Source organism: Candoia aspera, chromosome 2, assembly GCF_035149785.1.
Source record: "Candoia aspera isolate rCanAsp1 chromosome 2, rCanAsp1.hap2, whole genome shotgun sequence".
Taxonomy (NCBI): Eukaryota; Metazoa; Chordata; class Lepidosauria; order Squamata; family Boidae; genus Candoia; species Candoia aspera.
In genome coordinates this window covers 84296999-84321641 of record NC_086154.1, presented here as the reverse complement: position 1 = coordinate 84321641, position 24643 = coordinate 84296999, and the positions used below count along the sequence as shown (strand labels likewise).

At 37.6% G+C, this 24643-nt stretch overlaps 2 protein-coding genes across 8 annotated transcripts in view; one reads left to right on the top strand and one right to left on the bottom strand.

Annotated features, from left to right (window-relative positions):
• The first annotated feature begins 12164 nt into the window (after positions 1 to 12164).
• Positions 12165 to 13403, top strand: GPR151 (G protein-coupled receptor 151). The gene has a single exon (XM_063292893.1). It carries the CDS (start codon positions 12165 to 12167, stop codon positions 13401 to 13403), a length of 1239 nt encoding a protein of 412 aa, XP_063148963.1.
• Positions 13404 to 17065: 3662 nt separating this feature from the next.
• Positions 17066 to 24643, bottom strand: part of TCERG1 (transcription elongation regulator 1) — a 43925-nt gene continuing 36347 nt past the window's right edge. For 6 of the 7 annotated variants that reach the window (XM_063292367.1, XM_063292368.1, XM_063292371.1 and 3 more), the window contains 6 exons: positions 23275 to 23439; positions 21451 to 21633; positions 21073 to 21252; positions 19924 to 20007; positions 19672 to 19772; positions 17066 to 18187 (listed from right to left, as the gene is read on the bottom strand). In XM_063292367.1, the coding sequence (XP_063148437.1) occupies positions 17986 to 18187; positions 19672 to 19772; positions 19924 to 20007; positions 21073 to 21252; positions 21451 to 21633; positions 23275 to 23439 (915 nt within the window). In that variant the 3' untranslated portion in view covers positions 17066 to 17985. Of the gene's footprint in view, positions 18188 to 19671; positions 19773 to 19923; positions 20008 to 20653; positions 20797 to 21072; positions 21253 to 21450; positions 21634 to 23274; positions 23440 to 24643 lie in introns of those variants that run through there. The other variant, XM_063292372.1, reaches the window with a different exon arrangement.

The following is a 24643-nucleotide window of genomic DNA, read 5'->3' as shown; positions in this document are numbered from 1 at the left end:
TCCCCTGAAGTGAATTTCATTTAAACCCCAATGTATTGGACAGTTCCTGACAGCTAAAATAGTAAATATTATCTATGGTTTTCAAGGAATGAGCTGACAGAGTTATTTCCCTTCAGGGAGAGTTTAGATAATGTGATGCTCCTTTTGAATACTGCATGGGTGTTCTAGAGAAATGCTGCATGCAAAGATACGGTGATGTTCCTCCTACGTACATGGTTTCCATTCCTCAGTTTGAAGCAAAGATTATTTTTTAAAATGTAATTTAATTTATTTGTTTGTTTATGTAACATAATCCTAACACTGTGAAAACAGCACTTTATTAGATACATTAAACTCAGTTATATATTAATACCAGACAAGGATATATGATGAATGCACAATCTAATCCTGTCCTAATTTATTAAAAATAATAAAATCTGCTCCCAGCCACTTTGTATCTGCACAGTCAAGATTTTTAAAAAGTTGCCTTGGAGGCTCAGTTGTTTTTCGAAGCAGCTAAGTAACGATTAGCATTATCCAGCCCATATGCTCGCTATCCTAAGTGCAGAGAGAACCTTGCCCTTATTTTAAGCACAGAGGGTTGGATCCAAGCCATCCATAAATGGAGATCAATTTATGCTAGAAGAAGGAAGGGACTTGCTGATTTCTCTTTTGCATAAGGCTGCTTGGAAAGCTATACCATACCATTGTAGAGTTTACTGGAATAGCATGTGAGGCGGTATAGGGGAAGTGATGGGAAGAGAAATGGACAAGTTTGTTTTCCTGTTTCCTTTGTGGGTGGTGTTTTCTGCTGGATCTTAGTTTTTTCATAGATATATTTGGATACACTCCTTTCTTGCATGTCTTACCAAGATATTAGATAATTGGCTTACTGAGGCATGGACTTTTCCCTTTTCATTTATTCATTATTGCTAATAGTTTCAGATATTTATTTATGAAAAGTATTTTATAGTGCTTTTCATTGCAGGTAATCCTGAAGCATTAAAATGTCATAGCAATAACTAATGTCACACTGATAGTATTAATTCATAATTAAATTTGATTTCATGAATCCACAGAATCTTCTAAATTGAATCATGTTAGAAAAAAAATCAACCTCAGCAAAAGTAGGGAGGGGGCTCATTTTTAAAAATGTCCTGGGGAAGACTGCCTTGTCATAGTGTGTGGGCTCAGTAACTACAGTGACCCAGAGAGTGACATCAGCAGGAGAAGAAGCTCCTCCTTTGCTGCTGAAGGAGGAGGATCACACCTAAAGTGTAATGTGCAGCGTGGGTCAGCACAGATGAGGCTCTGCAGAATTGAGGGTAGTTACTCCATGCAGGTAAAGGAATTCCAAAATCAATTCCAGAAGAATACACTAGCAAATTATTTCTATATTGTTGCCCAGAAAACTATATGGACATGGTTTCAACATGTATAGAAGTCTGAGTGCGAGGTGATCAATTGTACTCTTCTAGTTACTGGGGAAGAACATAGAACTTCCATAAGTAAATCTGGAGATAATGCCAGGACTTCCTTTTATGAACATCATGTAATATTACATATTTGGAGCAAATACATGCAGGAAGTGTGAAAGTCTGTGAAAACTGATGTGCTGCATCCAGTTTTATCGTCTTGCTGGAATGAGTATGTGACAATGTATTAGTAGTGTGGTTTGATTTTTGATCCTAATTCTTTGAGTAAATGACATAAGACCATTATTTTCCAGATTCTTGATGTTCTCCTGCATCGACATGCCACAAGGACACCCCTGTCCTGACAGAGAGCTCCAAGGCACAGTGATGTCCTACCCAAATGTTTCATTTCTGTTATGGACTGTGCAGTCTAAACCAACCAAGTCTTTCTGGGCATGAGGCACAGGCATCTTTTGCATAATTGGTTTAGCTGCAAAATAAGCAGATAAATAAATGTTAATGAACAGCTGGTCTCAATAAACAAGATAAATTAAAATTAATAATAAACTTATTCATTTAATGAACATGCTAACCATATTTTTAAAGACAGGGATAAAAAATGCATGAGCTCCTGCAGGGTGGTGAGAAGTCAAGCGAAAGAAATGTGTTTCCAGGCTCTGCAGGGCTACTTTGAGCTTCTAGAGAGTGGGCATTTTGCCAAGGCTTGGGGCGGAGAGCCAGCTCCCAGTTGCGGTAGGAAAAATTGTTGTTCCATCAGTTAGTTAGCTTCTCTCCATCAGAAACATGAAGACAGATGTAGCCTTTTATTTTACTTGTGTCTACATACCCATCCAGCCATCAATCCAAAGGCGATGAGGCCTACTCCTGTCACCTTTCCAGCCATCACTTCCCTCCCTGTTAGGTAAACCTTCACATTCTCATCCTGTTACCCTTTTGTTTCTCTCCCAAGCATATGGCTCCAGCGAAGGGGCAGGGTGCTATTACCACATGTCAGAACCCCTCTTTTGCAGAGGAACCTTTGCGTCCAGTTGATTCATTTAGGGAAGCTGCTTTGAAGGGTCTCTTCTAAAGCTCTATCCAGAACCATAGCAGTGGTAGATTCAGCAGGGTAGCAATATATATGTAGCTCAGAAATAAAACCACTACTGTGGCAGCAGTGAGGGGTAATTTGAAGAAAAAGCAAGGGAGGAGGAGGAGGAGGAGGAGGAGGAGGAGGAGGAGACTTAGAAAGGCTTAAAGAGAAGGGTAGGTTTGCAACTATTCTGTAAGATCTTAGCTTGATAAAGTAGGCTTTTTACCTTGTAGGAAGTTACCTTATTAACTATAAAAGTAGACATTTGTTCAGAGGTTTTTCACAGTGATATAAATGATGATAAAGACATAGACACAGACATAGATATAGATATATTTGAATCTTGCTAAGCGACTTTTTGTGAAGACTCAGATAACTTCTTGGGAATTTCTAACTGATCCCATTTTGGATAATTTGGCAGCATGAAAGCCACTTTGTTCCAATGCCAACAGTATTTTGCAATTTGATAAAGTGGGGACTTGCTCCCATTATTGCAAATGACTGCACTAGCAAATGGTGGGGGGGGGCATTCTTCCTTGTTGACTCCCTCTCTCCCTTCTTTTCCATCAGGCCAGAAAAATGAGAATAATCAAGAAGGTAGGTCAAATCTGAGACAAAACACTAGATGTTTCTGTTCAGTTCTGGCAATTTGCTTGCACATACTACCCTTTGCTTCCTCTGATGTTGGACAAGCTAAAAATACTATTGTAAGTGAATAGTAATATTTTTTATCAAAAAGCTTTGGATTATTTTTAACAGGTTTAGCTGCCACTAAATAATGCCCATTATCAACCTAGTTATTTCCAAATGCAAAGCTGGGCAGAAGAATTATTGGAGACTTGATTGGTACAACCCCAATCTCAGTATGGATTAGACCATTCCAATTTTAAATTAACACATGAAATTAAGGTAAGATTCTGAAAAACAACAGTACAGTGATAAAGTTGTCCAGAAATATTTTCTACTAATGGTAAGCACAAATTAATTAGTCCTGAAAAATATCATTAATAACTTTCCAAGGAAACACAATCTGTAAGTCTGGTGCTAATGAAATTTAGGCCTAAAAATAATCCATACCTATTTGACACATTACAGAGCACTTGTATTGTAGGTTCCAGTTTAAGAGTACTCTGTCATATTTCAATACTGAAAATTGAACCCATTGATTCTGTTCCTTGACTCCTGAGATTAAAAGGGGTGCATAACATCTGCATTACATCCTTGGTCTGGTGTTATTGAGGAAATCAGGACAAAATTAATATGCCTTTTAGTAAGTTTTCTATATTAATTATTGCCAAATGTCAGAGATCCTATGTTTGTTACATTTCATTTCAAATAATGAAATGATGTACTCTTATTTTAAAACATCCTTCCCCAACACACGTACACCCTGCAATTATTTTTGATAACTTATCCTCTTCAGCCAGTGGATGATGGTGATTGTGATCTAACTCACTGGGGGAGTACTAAACTGAATAAGGCTATTTAATTGTCTGTTTTTACTGGGCTCATGAATTTAAATTTAAAAACAATGGACTGATAGAAATGGTAAACTTGGATAGTACAAGCATTTATTTACAATCTTAAAGGACATTTTTAAAGAACTGAGTAAGAGTACAATTTCTAAATGGAAATTGACCTTGGTGTCAGAATTACTCACCACTTAGTTGGTCTTTGATTCTCAGTCTGACCTCATTCCTATTTTTATCAGAAATCTGTGAAGAAGCAATGCCATCTAGTGTACCAAATCATTTTTCATAGACAAAATGCCAAGCTGGGTATAAGCTACTGCAACAAAACAAATAATAATTCAAGAGTTTTTGTTACTTTAGCATTTAATATATTTTATACACTTTGCATGTGATTTCAGAATGATTTTATATGATTAAATTACAATACATTAAAAACAGTTAATATAAAAACATGTCTTGAATAATGGGTGGAAATTCATCTATAATATTCATGTAGGGAAGAGATCAGTCTTCAGTAGGTGCCTAAAAGATATGATTGTAGATCCCTTATGGTTATTGGAGAAGGTCATTCAAGAGAGCAAGTTTCATCACAGAGAAGTTGTAGCATACAGGTAGACCTTTTTGAATGATCGTAGTGATCTGTGAGGAAGAAAAGCTTCTGTGAGATGTCTTGATTGCAAGTAATTTAATAAGGTCTTGAACCTGGCTTTGGTGCTGATTGGCAGACAATGTAAGAGGGGTATAGCCAGATGCCCTCTCAGTACATTGCCTGCTGCATTCCATCCCAGTTGCAGCTTCTGGACATGATAGTCCTACATACAGTGCATGACAGTGATCTAAATGTGAGGTTACCAATTTGCAAAAAACCACTAGCTAAGCTAACAGCCACTAGCTAAGCTATCCTTGTCCAGCAAAATATATTGCTCACCTGCCAACTACAGTTGGTAGGATTTATTTATTTACTTTCTAATCTGCCAGATGAAAAAACTAGGAAGCTGCTTTTGCATGACTAAATGATGTAACAAAGGTCAGTTTGACTTATGAAAAGGCCTATACCACTTGGGCTGTACCTGTTTCCTGGTCTGTTCCATTACCCAGAGCTCTTTAGAAGTCCAGGCTCCACAGCACAAGAGAGATCTGTGCCTGGATAAGTCTCTAAGCACAGATCTTCTTGATGAGTCTTCCCACCCTGTGGAGGGAATGTTGCTGTTGACTGACTGTGGCCACACATTGTGATCTGAGGAGTCCCCTCTTTGAGGGGAGATGGGCAGTGGCAAAATTTGATAAACAGACAAACAAACAAACAAATAAAAACATGTTTTGATCAATATACTTTGACTGGTTTTGTCTTACTGCAGTGTGTAAATCCTTGCTTCTCCCATGATTAAGCAAACCATGGCTTTGAACAATGTTTGAAGCTTTTTGTTGTTGTTTATTCGTTTAGTCGCTTCCGACTCTTCGTGACTTCATGGACCAGCCCACGCCAGAGCTTCCTGTCGGTCGTCAACACCCCCAGCTCCCCCAGGGACGAGTCCGTCACCTCTAGAATATCATCCATCCATCTTGCCCTTGGTCGGCCCCTCTTCCTTTTGCCTTCCACTCTCCCTAGCATCAGCATCTTCTCCAGGGTGTCCTGTCTTCTCATTATGTGGCCAAAGTATTTCAGTTTTGCCTTTAATATCATTCCCTCAAGTGAGCAGTCTGGCTTGATTTCCTGGAGGATGGACTGGTTTGATCTTCTTGCAGTCCAAGGTACTCTCAGAATTTTCCTCCAACACCACAGTTCAAAAGCATCGATCTTCCTTCGCTCAGCCTTCCTTATGGTCCAGCTCTCGCAGCCATATGTTACTACAGGGAACACCATTGCTTTAACTATGCGGGCCTTTGTTGTCAGTGTGATGTCTCTGCTCTTAACTATTTTATCGAGATTGGTCATTGCTCTTCTCCCAAGGATTAAGCGTCTTCTGATTTCCTGACTGCAGTCAGCATCTGCAGTAATCTTTGCACCTAGGAATACAAAGTCTTTCACTGCTTCTACATTTTCTCCCTCTATTTGCCAGTTATCAATCAAGCTGGTTGCCATAATCTTGGTTTTTTTGAGGTTTAGCTGCAAGCCAGTTTTTGCACTTTGTTTGAAGCTGGTCTTTGCTTTTTAAAAAACAGATTCAGCTGAAGCAAAGCTTGAATATATTGAATGGGACCCCAGAAAGCTAATCCTATCCCATATGATATGTCTCATATTTACATTAAATGTGAATAAGATACATAAAGATGTTTCCTTGACCACTGATAGGAGGATGTAAGCCTTACACTTTGGGGTAAGGTAAATGCTCTCAAGATGAATGTAATTCCTAGGATACTTTATATTTTGCTTGCTACATACATATCTAGAAAATATTTTCAAAAGCTCAATTTGTATGGGGTTCTTCAATTTTGAAGATATCTTTGAAAAAGATTAAATTTTCAGTTATAGATGAAAGTTTTAGGTTTCCCAAATCTTACCATTATGGATATCTTTTGACTAATACAAAATTTTGGATGCCTTGACATAGTATAAATTCTCCTTCCTGCTCCCTTTTTGAATATTCATATATAGCAACTTTAATTAATTGGACTGTTTGGGATTCAAAATATAATAGATCAGACATATTCCTTGTTAATATCATACAGTATCAGTTTGAAGATTGTCGTATCCTATTCTGGAAAATTGCATTTGATTCTTTTTCTCGTGTCAGATTGACTTATGAGGTAATCCAGTCCTTACTGATTTTAAAAACCTGTTACTGTATATGGAATATTTGGATGGTTGCTGGAAATTTTACTTTAGACCAACTACAGGATGACAAATGATGAGCTTTTATTATTGCCTATGTTAAAAGATAAATACTATTTGTCTGTTGCCACCCACTGGCAATATTTATAACTACAGCATTTATTGACACCTTAATTTAGATCAGAGGCATTTTCAGCATCAGAGACACCTATTTTATTAGAAGTGATCACAAAAAGCAAAAAACATTACAATCACATAGATCATAAAACAACAATGAAAAACTCTTACAATTAATCTTTATAAATACCTGTTATCAATAAATAAATTTGATATGCACATTTTAAAGTCTGGAAACTGGAGATCCTCAATTTGTCTAAACACTGTGGTAGTTTTCAGCACTGCCACAGATTCTCAGGAAGGAGGGAGCACATTCCAAGGAGATAAGAGGACTCACAGTCCGGACAGCGTTGGTGGGAAAGTGAAGAAGTTCCAGGTGGCCCCACCCTAGATTCTCCCTGGTTATTTTCCCCTAGGTTAGTTAGAGTAGCTTTAGTCTGGCAAGATTCTGTCTGTATGGTGAGACCAAATAAAGAACTGGAGTTTGGAATACACTGACTTGTCGTTCCTGGGCTGGCCCTGACAACACCGAGAATCTGTTTTAACTTCAGTATATAAAGTTTTGGTAGATTTTCTTATTACAGCTTACTCAACAAAACTAATATTTCAGACTTATTGGACTCCTTTGTGTTTATATAGAAAAGGAATGAGTAAATACTGCATTGGTGAAGATACAGTGAGAATAGAGCTTCATTAAAACATATGCCATGTCCTAAAAGAATTATATTCTAGGATAATAAATTACATATACTGTATTTTTTGACTTTGAGACAAAATGTAATATTTATGGCTTCTATAGTCTTTTGAATTACATGCCTATTACTTGGAAATTGATGCTGGGACACAAAAGTGATATTTTTGTGTCCTTCTTATTGCTAAGAAACTAGTCCTTCAACATTGAAAAGATAAATTTATGGCCTAATTACTCAGTAGATCGAAGACCTGATGTTCCTTGTGATTTATGAATGAATTATAGTCATAGCTTTGGTACAGACATTTATAGTGAAATAAGATAATCCTTTATGGATACTGTTGGGTAAAATAACTTATAAGTCCAAAATCAATCTACGTCAGGATAAAGGCCTCTTCACTGAAGGTTATGGACTGCATCTACCACAGTGGTTCAGTGTGGGTTGGTAGGTAGATGCTTTTCAACTTCCCAGTCTAGGGCTGAGAGACAGTGACTGGCCCAAAGTCTCCCAACTGGTTTCCATGCTGAGGAGAAGACTAGAATCTGTGTTTTCTCATCCTAATCCAGAACCTTAAACACTACACTTCACTGGCTCACGCTCTCTATCCCCAAATATTTGGATTTTTAGGATGCATATCCTCACAAAATCAGCTTCAGCTCATCCTCAGACCTACATGGAGGTGACCTATTTTGGCCTTTAGCGGGTCCGGTTTTAAGATGGTGTTTCCCCCCTTCTTGCAACACAAATTGTGCCACACAAATGATCAGTGATCTTCCTGTACAGGGCAGGTTCTGAAGAGGCCAAGGGCTGGGATCTGCTTAGCTCTCATTGGCTGCTTTAAGCTTTTGCAAATGTGTCTTCTCTCCTGTGGTCACTGGGAACCTTCCTCCATGGTTCTTTTGGTTTAGGCAGCAGAAGGAATAAGGTACTTGGCTTCCTGAAAAGTATTTGAGGAATGGGGATGGTGGTGGTTATTGTTATGTGTTGTTTTTATTTGAGCATGATGCCCTGAGTCCTCTGGCAACTGGTGGCTTTATGAAGTGTGATAAAGTATGACTTCTATGAGTCATTATATGGTGAGACTATGTGGAGGGCAGTGCCAAGGAATGATCTGCCCACAGGAACTGAGGCCGGTACCACAAGGGCTTCTGCTTGTCCCACATAAGGGATGCCAGGTGGGAGATGGTTTGCAGAAGACCTGAGAGAGGGTGGACTCGAGCATTGTTTCCTGGTGATGTTAATCACTCTAATTTCTCTTGAATAACTTCGTTTCAAACAAACAGTGGGAAAGAGAAAGCAAGAGAAACAGAATGTTTTTGATTTTATGGACCACCAAGTAAAGATTTTTCTTGCCCTCCCTTTCCCTTGCTGTCTGGAACTCGAGACCTTCTTGTCAACAAATTTATAGCACCCTCCTCCTAGTAAAAAGAGCCAAAATCCCATCTGTGTGTCTGGGAGGGTCAGGAGAAAGTAAATCTGTGTGTGAGCGACAGAAAAGTGTGTGGGGATGAGAGAGGAGTAAGTACACATCTAACATTATTCATAGAAGTCGGAGGTGCATTTGAATGCAAAGAAAAAAAAATCCCTCTGTCCTCCTTTCTTCCATCATGTCATACTGTACTTACTTTTATAACTTTTAAACATACTTACAATTACCATCAAACCCTATTAAACATTGCAAGTCATTTAGTTATCACGAACTTTCTCTTAGCATATCTTACCATCAGACTTCACCCTTAGCACCCATCACAACTGAACTTCTACTGAATGGAAGGCGTTTGAATGGTTGTAAATCTCCTATAGGCTCTGGAAATGTTTCCTAACACAGAACACAGATGAAATCTTGAGAAAGCAGTGCTCTGTGATCTTCAGACCCCTCGCCTTTCTATCTTAATTCTAACCACATTCAAACATTACAAAACCTGATAAAGCTGAATGCATAGATGGCCAGGGGAAGCCCTGCTCCCTATGTTGTTGTGTTTGTAATATTGTTTATGAGCAGGCACCCATGTGTGTACCATGTGGATGTCTACTGAGAAGTCTTCATGCATCCAAGTGTATAGGTACTGGTTTCTGCATACTCCTAAAAGCCGATAGCACAGAATTTGAACAGCCAATATACATTCAAGTATAGGTTTCAGTATAGACATCCATAGGTTCATGTCTCTCTTTAAATGACATCATGGGGAACAAAACTGATCACTGATGATCACGTAGGGAGTTTTGCCCTTTTTGAGATGCATACCTGAACAGGGCTTTTACCTAATAGCATTATAAGTTAATGTTTTGTTATGGAAACCAGCAAACAAAGAAGTCACAAATCTATAGAAAATGAATGTCTTCAAAGGGCTCCAGAGCTGAAGTTCAGATCCTTGATGGCTTCTTCATCTCTCAGAATGCTGAAATAGCAGAACAGCTAAAAAGAGCAAGGTGTAGAGTAGGAAATCTCATTGAAATTTCATCACATGGAACTCACTTAAGTAAATCCCTTAGCTTTTTTTTGCAATATGGGGATACCAATGTTACAACCAAGGCTGCAACTAGGGGGGTGGGGGGCAAGTGGGGCATGTGTCCCAGGTGCCACGCTGGGGGGGCACCAAAATGAGTGCTGGGGGGGTGCCAAAATGGGCGTGGAATCCATGTTTGCCTCGGGTGACACACCCTAGTTGCAGGCCTGGTTACAACATTCTTATAACTATTTAGATCTTCAAACATCACTTTTTGTAAAGCAATGTAAAAATACTAAAATATCTTAGTCTACAAGACTTCTGCATGTTTCTTTCTTAACACTATTTAAAATCTCAAAAAGAAGTCCAGCTAGAAATAAGACATCTCAAAATATTTCAGCCAACCTCCTCTAGCATCTGACTGTTTCTGTGCACAACAAAATAACTTTATATCCTGTTACATGATCCCTGTTCTTCAGTTCATTTCCCTCCCTGAACACAAATTTTTGAGGTGCAGCAGCAAAAGCTGCAATTAAAATATACACACCAAATGCCCACCGCAGATGGAACAAAACATACTCAGAATCAAATGCAGAACAAAAATCTGTGTTAAAGGGATTTTGTGCAATAAAATCCTAAATGCCAAGGCAAAACTGAATGGTTTGCACTTGTAGCATTTGAAACGGAGCTTTGCTGTTTCTCTATATGTTTTGCATTTGTGCACAGTTGCTTTAACCATGCCCCTAATTGAATTGTCTCCCTGTTATTATTTTTCTACTAAATTTGAAGATATTAGCATTTTCCTACACAATGAATCAGCTGTTTTGAACTTTCAGTTTTCTGCTTCTGCTTACCCTGGGGAACTGTCTGCATATCTCACTTTCGTTTGGGTAAACACCCTCTGAAATCCTTTCATATCTTTGACTTTTGCTGGTTAAGCTCCTTGGGGGCCCTATAACCTACTGCATGAGACGTGGAGGCTTTTAAACAGACTTTCTCTGACTTCCATCAGGATTTTAAACAGATTCTGATTCCTGCCAAGTTTTTATGCAAGGCATTTGGGACATTGTGGAAAATATGGGGTCTAAAATGTGTCATCTGGTTGGGGATGTCGTGGATGAAACTGACAAATTTAACAGTGACAGAAATGTCTCTTCTAAGAGTGAGATCAGGGCTTCTGTTGAAATGCTGGAGGAAGATCAGATAGTCGAGTTGGAGAAATTTAAGGGAGAGACTGAGTTGCAAGCCATAAGTAAAATTAATCTTCTGGTGGAACAACATGGAAAAGAAGGGGTTATTATGTATGGGAGGTCTCCTGAAGAGTTTTTGAGGGGGGCAGTCGGGCTGTTCAGTTTTTTAAAGAAAAAAGCTCTGTGCACATTGTGGGGATATGTAAATGCTCTGGTTTATTTTGAAGTGGGACAAGGGTTTAAGAATATTTACCTGGACTGCTTTTAGGGTTTGGCTGATTTCATTTTTCTTTAACGATTTGGATTATTATTAACGTACAATAAAAAATAATAAATGTCTATTTGGATGGTTTGGGGTTTAATATGATTATTAAAATTGTTGCATTATCAAGTACAAGTACAGTGGCAGACAATTTATACTTTTTTTAGTTTGATCTTTATTATGGTAGACAGAAACGTATAGAATAGTAGTAGGAAGGAAATAATTAAATAAATGTTATCTTTGGGTGGGGGGTTGATTAGCTTTAACCTTGCCCTAATTCAGAATATTGCCAAAATTAGAGATCCTCTGAAATTTGTTGCTTGGTGCAATGAACGTCTAGAACAGATTTCCAAATGATTTTTTTTTTTTTTAAGAATGGAAATCAAGCACTGCAATTCTGAATTTTACATCATTTGTGGAAGAATAGTTTTAATTACTCCACAGGGGTGCTGCACTGGTGGTCAGACTTACTAATAAGCAGCTGGCTCGGCACTCCCTCCCACTGGGAGACTGTCAGTCAAAGCTTGTAGCAGTTATATAGCAATGAGAAGCTCAGTTGAGATCCACATGTAGCAGATCGAGGCATCTCACAGAGGTTCTGTATTATATACAGCGTTACCAATTCGTCTTAGCTGCAGAAGTTTAAAAAGGGGGGCAGAGCAAAACAAGAAGGGGTGCATCAAGAACCACAGGCGCTTACCGGAGCAAACCTGCTTTCAACATCATGAACAGCTCTCTGGCTGAACTACTCCATTACGCAGGGGGTTATGAACCCCAGGATGCCAAGGAATGGAAGGTAGTGATCCCGGCTTTCTTGGGGGTGATTTGCCTGGCTGGCTTTGCAGGGAACGTGTGTGTAATTGGAATCTTAGTGTACAATACAAAGAAAGGGAAACCTTCGGTGATTCATTCGTTGATCTTCAACCTCAGCCTGGCAGATCTGCTCCTCATTCTTTTTGTTGTGCCCTTCAGGGCAGCTGCTTATTCTCAAGGAGTCTGGTACTTGGGCTGGTTTCTCTGCAAAACCTCTGACTGGTTCCGACATGCTTGCATGACAGTCAAGAGTCTAACTATTGCTGTGGTCGCCAAGACATGCTTCATGTATGCAAACAATCCAGCAAAACAAGTGAATATTAAATGGCACACCATCTGTGCAGTGCTGATGGTTATTTGGCTCGTGGCCTTGGGAATCCCACTACCTTTGTGGTTCTTCAACAGCCTCTGGGAGCCAGAGATAGGCTCAGCTTTGTGCATTGTGATTATTCCAGCCCAAGCTCATGAATTTATGTCAGCCTTTGTCAAATTTTATCCCTTGCTGGTATTTTGCGCCCCCCTCACCTTTGCTCTCTTTTATTTCTGGAGAGCATATGGTAGATGCCAGAGGAGGGGGACCAAGACTCAAAACCTAAGGAATCAGATTCGATCCAGGTGTTTGACTATGATGCTTTTGAGCGTTACCATTGCTTCTGCTGTGATGTGGCTTCCTGACTGGATATCTTGGTTCTGGCTCTGGCACCTGAAGAAGGATGGACCTGCTCCCCCCCAAGGTTTCATGGCCACTACTGAAGTCTTGATGTTTGCCATCTCTTCAGCAAACCCTGTTATCTTTGTACTTATGTCTGAAGAATTCAGAGAAGGTTTTAAAGGTCTATGGAAATGGTTTACACTGAAAAAGCCTCTACCAACTACAGATGATCTGGAGGAAACAGCAGTCAATAACTTGGAGGGAATCCCAAGCAATGCTCCTTCACCAGAGGCAATGAGTCCTAATCAAGAGAAAGAACCCCCCTCTATCCCTGCTACCTCAGAAGGCTTGGAAATAAAGGAGATGCCCATTTTGCCAGACGTTGAGCAATTCTGGCATGACAGGGAAGCCATTCCTGATGCTCAAGACAATGATCCTATTCCTTGGGAACATGAAGGACGAGAGACAGCAGGTTATGATCAACAAAAGTGCAATTAGAAAGCAGGAAAGACAAACCAAATTTTACTAGGTTGGATCCAGACATAATCATGCTTAGGGTAGATCCACTGAATGTCCCTTGGATAAGACTAACTTTAAAAATCTATTGATGTTAATGAGTCTCATCCTAACATGACTAAATCTGGTTCCAACACTAGATTTTTATTACTTAGCTGGGTGATGTTGAACTGGCATTTGAGGCACGTGTAAGATATATTCATTACTTAGTTTTTGTCTTTGCATGAGTTCAGTAACATTTGGGAGTTACTTCTTCAAATATAATGTGATGCATAGATGCAGCAGTCATTCTCATTATTCTGCTGTTAAAATTTTATTATCTAAAACTTATATTTGCACTTCTGGATGTTAAAGTTGCAGAGTATTTTTTTAAAAAATTGGTTAAATTTGCAAAGTAACATTGCTTACAAGTGAGCTGATACTATGTGATCTAGTTATAAAGCAGAAGGGATTTGTGATACACACACACACACACACACACACACACACGCTTAAACTTTGAAAAGATAGGCCTTGAAACAAAGTATAGCAGAGGAAAAGGTAAAATTTGATTTTCAGTAACAAGAGTAGGCATTATAGATTTTCTTATTACTACAGCAAATGTATATTAAATATATTCAAAGAAAAAGTGGATCAAGTTATTATATTAACTGATCAGCTTTCCAACTGGTAGCTTTTCTATTGTCATACCTAAGTAATTGAATTGAAATTTATACTTTAGTGTTCCATGGTAGATAGGAAGACAATTCCTATGTGCTGCATTAAGATCACTTAGTGACATAAAGGTTGTAGCTGGCAGTAAAGTTACTCTATTAACTAGTTAACTGTTTAGTTGTATCAAATAGACAAGGATTTCACATTATGCAATTTAGACTTTTTCCCCCAAGCTGTATCAGTTACTGCTGTATAGAAAATGTATTGATTGTATACCATTTGCATTTTCATCTTACTGTTTTTATAACTTTTAAAACAAGTTAAATGATGATACAAATTATTAGTCAGATGTGACAAGCTGTGATATGCCCTTTTCTGTGACTTAGTAAGCCTTCACATGGAACATAATTTGTCTTATTATGATGTCCAGCAACACACACTATTCAACACATAATACAATTTACAATTGTGGAGTCACATATATATTGCAAAATTAACTTAACCTAGTTTTCTTTTCTAAACTGTTTTATAGCATCCCAAGGAATTATGACAGTGCCGAGTTGCATGTTTAATAATTTAGAAAATAGTTAAATGAAGGGCAGGCTGAATGTGTGGAGGGTGCTATCTTTGCCCATTTTCTAAACCCTGATTATCCCGTCCTTTTTGTCTCTGTCAGTACTAAAAATTAAGAGAAAAAACAGTTGTCTGTGGTATCCAGAAACAGTATCTATCCTATGCTCTATCCAGCTATTTAACTAGACTGCATTGCTGCATTGTGAGTGTGCATGAGGATACTAGCAGCAGGGCATTTGCCACTGAACCTTTTTTAAGATAAAAGGTTTTGTACGAACGTGCCCAGTAAGAGATCACACCAGAGGAACACTGAAATAAACTGCACTCTGGCATCTTCTGTGACATTGCAAATGAGGCAGCTCTTGAATGTGCCATTTTTGCCTTCTGTGTAAAAAAAAAAAAAAAATACTGCTATGCCAAGCAGTAAATTAGATGGAACAGTATGCCAGTTCAGGTAACTCCCAGAGGCACAGGTAGGAGTGCACACACGTTCATTTCATTTTGGATGGAACTTTTTTTCCCACCCTGAAGCTCGTATTTTAATATTCTGATTTCGTCTGTGTTGGTTATTTGTGCAACCCTTTGTATTCCAAGATGCTAAATCTGAATAGCCACCACATGCTTCTGCTACACTTTGAAATGCATTATCTGCGCAAATATATATCATGGAATCACAATAACAATTCCTGTCTTCATTTCTTCTCTATTCTAGAGGTAATATTATCCAGTCACATCTTAAATCTAATTTTAATCTATGAACATTAATTGGATTGCATAAGTATGTCCCCACCATTTATATTAGAATGCTGTTAGCCAATGCAAGTGTAATAACTTAGGGCTAAACATACAAGATATTATCTAAGTCAGACTGGTTAGATTTCTGAAACCTTTTAAAAAAAATTACACATACCATATGTACTCACGTATAAGCCCACCTGTGGATAAGCCAACCCTTGCATTGGGATAAGCCAAACCCAAGTTTTTAGGTGTATTTGGCACCTAAAATTTCTGGCTTATCTACATGTATATATGGTAGATTTTTTTAAAATTCTGAGACCACGAATTTGCATTGAGAAGTATCAAAACTGGACAGTATTCATAGTCCTTTACACCCCCCCCCAATTTGAGGTAATATATTATACAATAATTGAAAAGCAATATTGTTATTGCCAGGTTTAAAGGCTCATTAAGAATTAGAAATTGTTGATGTATTGCAAATTATGTGGTGTTTTAATTGTGAATTTCAGCATATAAATGCATTCTGATTCATTTCAGATTCAGGAGATGTAAATTGGTAAAATTCAATTACAATTTTGGACTACATGTATTTTCTCCATTGCCCTGGCCCCAAGTTACTTAGAATCAGCACTTTGAACTAACACTGAAATGGACATTTGGTGAAGCTGGTAATGAGAGGAAGAGGGAGGGGGAGAGAATCTACTCAAGAAATGAGCCCCAGTTGGAATTTAGCTGTTGTTTTGTTTCAAATGCTTTTCAAATATAGTCCCATATCATGCAAATTAGATATAACATCTTCAGAAATGGACCCAGTACCCTAACCTGAGCAAACACAGTCTAGCTTAAAGTGCAGCCTAAATATCCTGGAGTACAGGGATTGTCCACAAGCGACCCTTGAGTGCTTACCTGATTCCTTTTAAAGAAAGGTACAACCCCACTCAAAGCAAGTACGACTCTTCAACAGTACAAATCAGTAAGAGAATTCTGTATGGTTGGGACTGAATTTCAGTCTACTGACAGACATCCAACTCATTACTGATCTCAGATACAAATTCAGAATCTCTCATTAAAATGGGATGGAGAGAGCAAAAAAAAAAAAAGATGAGAGTGACACCATTTTATGGATGACATCAACTACCAAATCTGGATAATTTCATCCTTTTTTTTTTTTGAACTGATGTGGAACACTAAGGGGGACAAAAATTATTGAAGATATACTACAGGCTAAAATTGGAGATACTATGAAGTCCTCAGCAATTATTTTCTGAAACTACCATTCAGGACGAACTAAAAAACCAAGAAGCATATTCTTGCCCATTCTGGTTAGAAAGATGAGAAGGATATTGGTAATTAGTACTGAAAGTCATTAAGATGGCTAGCAAAATCAAGAGGATATATATATATATATATCCTCAATCCAGCACACATACAGTATGCACATAAAAAAGAGGTATCAAGCATCCATAAACTGTTTTAAGTGTTCAGAGACAAAATTTACAGTTATACTATTAGTATTAACGTAAGGATTACGATACGTAAAGCAAGTATGAGCAGATACATCCACAGCAGTTTCTAATATAATCGATTTCCTCCATTTTTTAAAATAGAAATTCAGGTGATTAGATGATAATTATATCTTTAGAATGCAACACACAATTACTAAATATGTACAATGGATATATAAAAAGGGTTGGTTTATTGTAGTTCAAATACATAAACTGAACAATCCCAACATTTCAAAATTAAACTATAGAAACACAAGTTTAACATTCAAAACAGAAACATAGTTTACAAGAAATATCCAGAAAGAAAATCCATATTCTAATCCAAAGCTGGTAAGAGATATTTTAATGGTAAATAAAACGTGTTTTTGTACAACCGTGCTATCCTGGCAATTTTTTCCCCCCTGTGCACTTCCATTTCAGAGCAAAACATTATCAAGCTACCAGGCAAAGCCACTTGATTGTGCCTAATGGGGGGGGGGGGCGAGGGGAAATCAAGGCAGGTTTGTGAGCTAGATCAAATGGTGTTTATTTAATTTGGTCACTGCAAGGTTTATTTTTCTCTCATGCTGGATCAGACATTAATGGAGTTAATCCTGATTTACGCAGGAAAAGCCACACGTGAATATTAGGCCCTGTATTTTCAGGCTCACAAAAGGGCTCTATCTCACTCCAGAGATTAATCCGCAGAGTGCATGACCTTGGCTCTCCCCTTAGGACATGTGGGGTACTTCTGAAGTTCTCAGCTTCACGTCACATATCAATCTTCCCACGTCTTTGACATGGAACACTGTCGAGAAGAACACTTCCAAATGCTACCAACATCCAAGCCTTGTACACAGATACTGTATTGTTCTAGGATTGAAAACTCACTGGAAATAGCTGCATGGTTAGAATATTTGTCAGTCATGCAACGAAGAGAAAAAGCATAAATAATGCAAATATTCTCTAAGTACAGAGACTGCTTAATGTTCACAAATGCTGCTTCCTGGATGGTTCTGCAAGAGGTTCATGGTAATGTATATGATTAGACCTGACAGATGGCTCATGCAATTTTCTTGATTTAACATAAATCTTTTGTTCAAGAATATTTATAATTATTTTGTTGTTCTCCTTGTAGGCTCTGAAGCTGTGGGGGGTGGAGGGGGACCTCTGCGATCTAAGTCATCAACATAGGATACAATGAGTTTTCGTCTTTCCTCTGGCACACAGTCTAGTACCAGATAACGTTTGTCATTCTGTAGTATCTTTTCTATATCTTTCAGGTGTTGGTCAGATTCCTGGATTAACTTTTTGGATCTGCAATTAAGTGTAAAGGTTATCATTATCAACAGATGACTGGATGCTACATAGATGAGCTAGAATTTTGGTAATAATACTCATGGACAGGCATACAGCAACAATTCCACCCACCAAAATAAATTTGTCTGGATTCTCACACAGGTAGGACAAATGCTGACAAAGACACGACGCCTGGACTATCCTCTCACCTAAAAGGCTATCCCTTCACGCTAGAAGTGAGGCAAAGTGTTAAGGAGGGTAGGTGAAGGTAAAGGTTTCCCTTGACATTAAGGCCAGTTGTGTCCGACTCTAGGGGGCGGTGCTCATCTCCGTTTCAAAGCTGAAGAGCCGGCGTTTGTCTGTAGACACTTCCGTGGTCATGTGGCCGGCATGACTACAGGGAACGCCGTTACCTGCCCGCTGAAGCGGTACCTATTAATCTACTCACATTTGCATGTTTTCGAACTGCTAGGTTGACAGGAGCTGGGACTAGCAACGGGAGCTCACCCCGTCACGCGGATTTGAACTGCCGACCTTCCGATTGGCAAGCCCGGCAGCTCAGCGGTTTAACCCGCAGCGCCACCGCGTCCCGTTAAGGAGGGTAGGAGTGTAAAAAAAAAAAAAAATTGCACCATCATTGCCTGTGCTCTATATACAGGGTTAGGCTTCAGTTTTGAGGGCTGCCAGCATGTTTAAAATCAGCACTAATTTAAACTGCAAAAATGTAAATAAGAAAAATGAGTATTTGTCAGATTGTAACCAAACAACGCCTGTAGAAAATGTATTCCCATATCCTATGGTAGTCAAACCATTTGAAAGAGAAAATAAATCACACAAAAATAGTGAACTGCAAGCAAACAGGCCACTCTTTAGGATCAAATTAATCTCATTCATAATTAGGCAGCATTAGGTTTATTTTTAGGACTGCTGATCTCTTAGATTTGGATCATAATGAAAGCGAGAGGAAGGGAAAATAAAGCTGTCCTGTTAATTCTGGCGTACAATTTCTCTTGAGGAGGAGTCTCCATAGTGCCACACCACGGTGTCCTAAGGAAGGCTTAAGAAAGAACTTCAATAATCGAAGAAACTCTGGGTTTGGGGCCTTTCTTCACTTTCAGGACCACTCGTCAGGAAGCAGTTCTTCCAGATCTAATTCAGTGGTCCTATCTAAAGTACTTGGTTTTCCTCTTTCATTGCAAAATAACGTATTATGCTGAAAATATATTCCCAATTTTTGTATAACGAAAAAAACAATCGAGCCCTCATAATATCAGATAATCTAAAACGTGTCCATGATTTCCACAGATATTAATCTTGAACACTACCAAAGTGGTACCCAATTTATAATCTGGCACATCTGTAAAGTTTGGAAAAGAGGGTAAACCAAAATTCCGGTTTCCCAATCTACAATATGAACTTAATATAATACCATATTAGTCATTAAAATAAAAATGATGCAAAAACGAATAAAAAACATTTGTGTACTGTATCTTATAGCGTACCTGTATGTTATAAATTTGGTCTCTTTCAAAAGTGTTCTGAAATCAGCTTTGGCTGTAATATATTTATCTCTGATATATTCTTCAAACTCCCTTTGCTTTTTCTGCATTTAAAGAAATAAAAATAATCACTAGAAATTTCTGCCAGATGTTATGTTTTGTTGAGGAGAGAACATATAATAAAGAGGAGATTATTACATTTAGTTTTCAAATGTAAGACAAAAAGCCAAAGCAAACCAGTACAAAGTTTCTTACCCTGTCACTGGAAGAGAATTTAATGCACCTGGGATCTTCTTTAATTATCTTCTTTACTTCTTTCCATGTTGATGTTAAGGTAATCTTTTAAAGAAAAAACACACAGAAATATTGCAGGCTTAATGTATGAAATGCAGTATCTAAATCTGGAGTGTAGAGAGACATGAATGAAACAATTATCCGCAATTTAAAGCAGCTGCATCCCCACCCACCCCCAAACACAAACCTGTCATACAGTCCCAGGAAAAGGCATGGCTGCATTAAAGAGTTGCAAACAGGTGCTTTCCAGTGCTTTCCAAGCCCTTTTAGACTTGGGTCTGAACTCAGCACATCCCTAGTAACTAAGAGGCTGTCCTCCTTGAGTGGGCCCTGACTATGGTGACACAAAAATAGAATATTTAAATAATCCAAGATGCAAAAACTCTGTTATCTGCCATGTGGAGACTGGATTCCATTGCACGGCTTTTACACACACATGGATGTGCTGTCTGTTTTATTGCCCAATACTCCCTTTCTATCTCTCCTCATTCCTTTACTGGTGGAAAAGCACAGATGGTTCTGTTTCATACATACTACCGAAGCTCACAAATCTATGCTTCAGGTAATTGTTATAACATTTTGTTGCATATTTGAGTTGAATTCTATTTTACTGTCCAAGCCTTTATAAAGGATGAGAATCTGAGATAATTTATTAACAGTATTTAAAATAAATAAAATGTGAGGCATTTACCTTGGTACAATTTATATTAGTATATGCCACTGCACCTATTGGTAAGTTGTTTTAAGTATCTCGATACATATAGGATCAAATCTACTCCCTCTCTTGCCAGTGAATGGTTTCATACATTCCTGAGATCTCCAGCCCTTAAAACACTAAAAGGGAACAAAAAAATGTTTACACAAATCCCTTAACTACCTTTTTCCTATGGTTTAGCTCTAGAAGTAGTAGTACAGTACAGTGGGCCTGCTTTACTCTATCAGCAATGGTTTCCAGATTTTGTGAATCCTAAAATAATGGTGAATTGGAGGATACTAATTTCTCTGAAGAATAATTTCATTAAGATATAAATATAAATTGAGAAACAGCTAAGGAACCACAAAATTATGACATTAAAGCCCAGGGGGAAATATAGAACATATTAGCCTTACCGATGAAGTTTCATCTAGAAGTTGCCGGAAATGTTCTTTCTTCTTCTTTGTAAGTGCCTCAATATGTTCATTAAAAAGTTTTTCCTTCTCTTCTCTTTCCAGAAGGGAGCCAGATTCCCAACGATGATCTTTTCGGAGTGTCCTCCTAGTATCGGACCATGACACATCTGAAGATCGCACCTAGCAGAGGAAAACAAATATTTTCTTTTGTTACCATACACCGAAAGCATAGATACTATACATTATAGCAACAGCCAATCTAGATTGCCCCCCAAGCTATGCGATCTAGGAATTCATGTTCACACCAGTGTTGCCAGCACTTCAAAAATTTCTTTCAGTTAGAAATACATAACCAATTTTAAGACAGAAAAACCTCACCATATCAGATAAGAGAGCTTTGAAATTCTGGATAGCCTCTTCTCGTTTGTGCTGTTCTCGTTCTCTATCAATCTCTTTTGTCTGCTCTGAACGAGCTTTTTGAACTTCTCTCTCTCGTTCACGCAAGCTTGCCTCAATTCGTGCTTGTCTTTCCAGTTCTTTCTCTTTTTCAGAGTCTACATTCTGAAATGGAATCCAAAGCACACATACTGCATTCATATTAGGCTAACAGGTAAAAGTACTAACAAAAGTGAATTCAAGGAATAAAAGTAGTATGTTTAAAACATGATCCACAATGAGAGAACATATGATAATATTTGAGTTGGGCCTTTTACATAGTTATTTTATTTTCTGGCTAAAAAACCCCCCAGAAAAACAATATACAAATATGAAGAAAAAGAAAAACAGTGAGATACAAATAGTTATGAAACTGTAATAACAAAACAAAAAATAAAATAAAATAAACAGAAAAAACCCTAACATTAACATACTAAAGTGATATAAATATATCAGATATTCATTTAATCATTTAATAACAATACATCAAAATATGCATAATCTTCTACATAGTTATAAAGCTACATAAACTAAAAATACCACTTACAAGTTTTAATGGATGAAAGATATTGTCTCTAAAATTACAATAGCTGATTTTATTTGCAGTATATGTAAAGAGAAGACGAATTATAGCTGAGACTCAAAGAACTGCATTACAAGTTCTCAAAGGTCCTCTGGACTTTGAAATTAAACAGTTTTTTATACCAAACATCTCTGAAATGCTCAAGAGCTATTGTGATACAGAATTATTACTGAACTTTGAGACAGATGTGTTAAAAACTGCATCTGGTATAATCACACATTCTGAGAATCCTTAATCCATGACTTAGGTTCCATTAATTCCACCAAAGCAGCTAAATAATTACAAATTGTGTAACGCATGTAAGACAGTACTGAGATTGTAGCTCAGGCTGAGGTAGGTAGAAAATTCTGTCATATACATATATTCCTGAAGCAGGCATATGTAGAGCACCACTTCTAAAAATCAGAAGAAGTAAATGAAAAATGGTATGAAGACTGGGAGATATCCAAAAACCATTCTCAATCACAACTGACCATGCTGACTACTTATACTTCAAGGTTCAAAATGATCTGAAAGAAGGAGAACTACAGAACACATAGATCAACAAATGATGCACCTTAGCATCAAAAGCAAGCAGTAGTCTGAAGAAGCAGGGTTTTCTAAACAGGAGGACTCAAACTCTAGAACTCTGTTTCCAGAGGAAGTACTAGGCTGCATAACTGATAATATTCAAGGCGCAGTGCTTGGGATGAAGGTCTTTGGCTGCTGGACCACTGGATCACAGAAGGATCTTTTCTGTTTAAATTATTTTGGCATTGCTTCAGAAAGTATACTGACATATTTTATAATTACTATAACCTTGCAGAATTCATTGAGCTGACTGTTCAGAACTATAAATACAATTTTCAGGGCTTAACTCAAAGGCTTTTTTAAAAGAAAGCATTAGTATATAAATAAATCCTTGGCTCACTGTATGAGACTTGGGCAGAGATCTCCCTCTATACATGCCCAGAAGTATTTCTAACTATTGTTTTACACTTTCAGAATGCATTCTTTCATTTGAGACTGTTATTCTAGCAAAAATAAGATAAAAACACTAGTCTGAGAATATAAACAGTGCTTACCACTAATAAATTGAATTTTAAAAACAGCATTCCAGAAAATAGTACTTCAAATTCTATACCAATTGATCCAACAGTGAAATACTAAGAAAAAGGAAACAGTGTTGTCACGGGCACACATACTTTGGCTATTTTTTCAATATACTGTTTAAAAAGATCCTCCCTTTGTGAAGAGCTATCCACAGCTTTGTAGCGAGGGTCAGTCTCTACTTTGTCCTTCACTTTACTCCAGCGAGACTGACTGTCCAAGTGGTGATTAGATAACAGTTCAAAGAAGTCCATTTTAATCTATGATTTTAAACAAAAGACAAAAGAAAAAGGGGAGGAAAATAAAGTCACTTTGCTTTCCAAATATTCCCAAAATAATAAAAAAAGCAACAGACTTACCGCAATGAAAAAATTACTTTAATCAGAAGCTGAGTACTGTCATTATAGTTTTAAGGAAGAGCAATAGTGGCTATGTTTACATGTATGTCAGGGAGCTGCTTCAGTACTAGTAGATTTCTTGACAAGCTTATACTATGCTGGTATACCCTACTATTCTGTTTTAGCAGTGGTACAAAAAGTGCACAAACAATCCAAGCTGTGAAGATAGGCCAATTTATATAATTACTGAAATAGGCCCACAATGTGCATGATAAAATGAATACATATAGCAACTTTCTGCAATTGTTCAGATAGGTGGAGTTAAACTCTTGCAATTTTATGGCCACTGGTGAGAATTGTGGGAATGTAACTGTACTAATTTGGGTAATTGCAATTTTTAATAAAATTACTCTTAAAAAAAACATACTAATCTGGAAGGTGCCTATGCTGGGGAAGGCTGATATAAACAAACTGTGTAATGAAAATATATAGATTATATTTCAATTATATAGAAGTATATGTGTGCATTCTTCCTCTTTAAAGAAGTACAGGGAATGCTGTTTGATTGTCCACACCTGTACTGCATTCCTGGAATCTAAAATACATGTGCAAACTGTACTTTTGGATTCCAGTACTGTTATCATTATTTCACAGAATCAATGTTTGGTGGGCTATAGCCTTGGTTTATTACTGTATTTTTAAATACTGCATTCACTGAGCTTCTACTTTAGGAGAAAAGCATAAACGTTTTTGTATGTGCAATAAAATTAGTAAGTTAATCTTTCAAGGACATTAGGGATAATAGAAGCTGGACATTGATTTTAAAAATCCATACAAAGTTACAGCTAAATTTCACTGAAGATAGTAAGACAATATATGGTTATCTGACTGAAGCTAAAATTAGAAACAAAGAACTTAGGTATATTTCCATTCTATTAGAATCTGATAGATTACTAATGTATTTGCTTTAATATGGACTTGTCATAATTTTTAAAGAAAATACAGGTAAATTATGACAACACCTTTTTATTTGGTACATAACTAGAAATCAGTGATACATAGCAGAAATCAGTCTACACTGAAATGTTTCATAAAACAATTATTTTGTGAACAAATATAGGCCTTC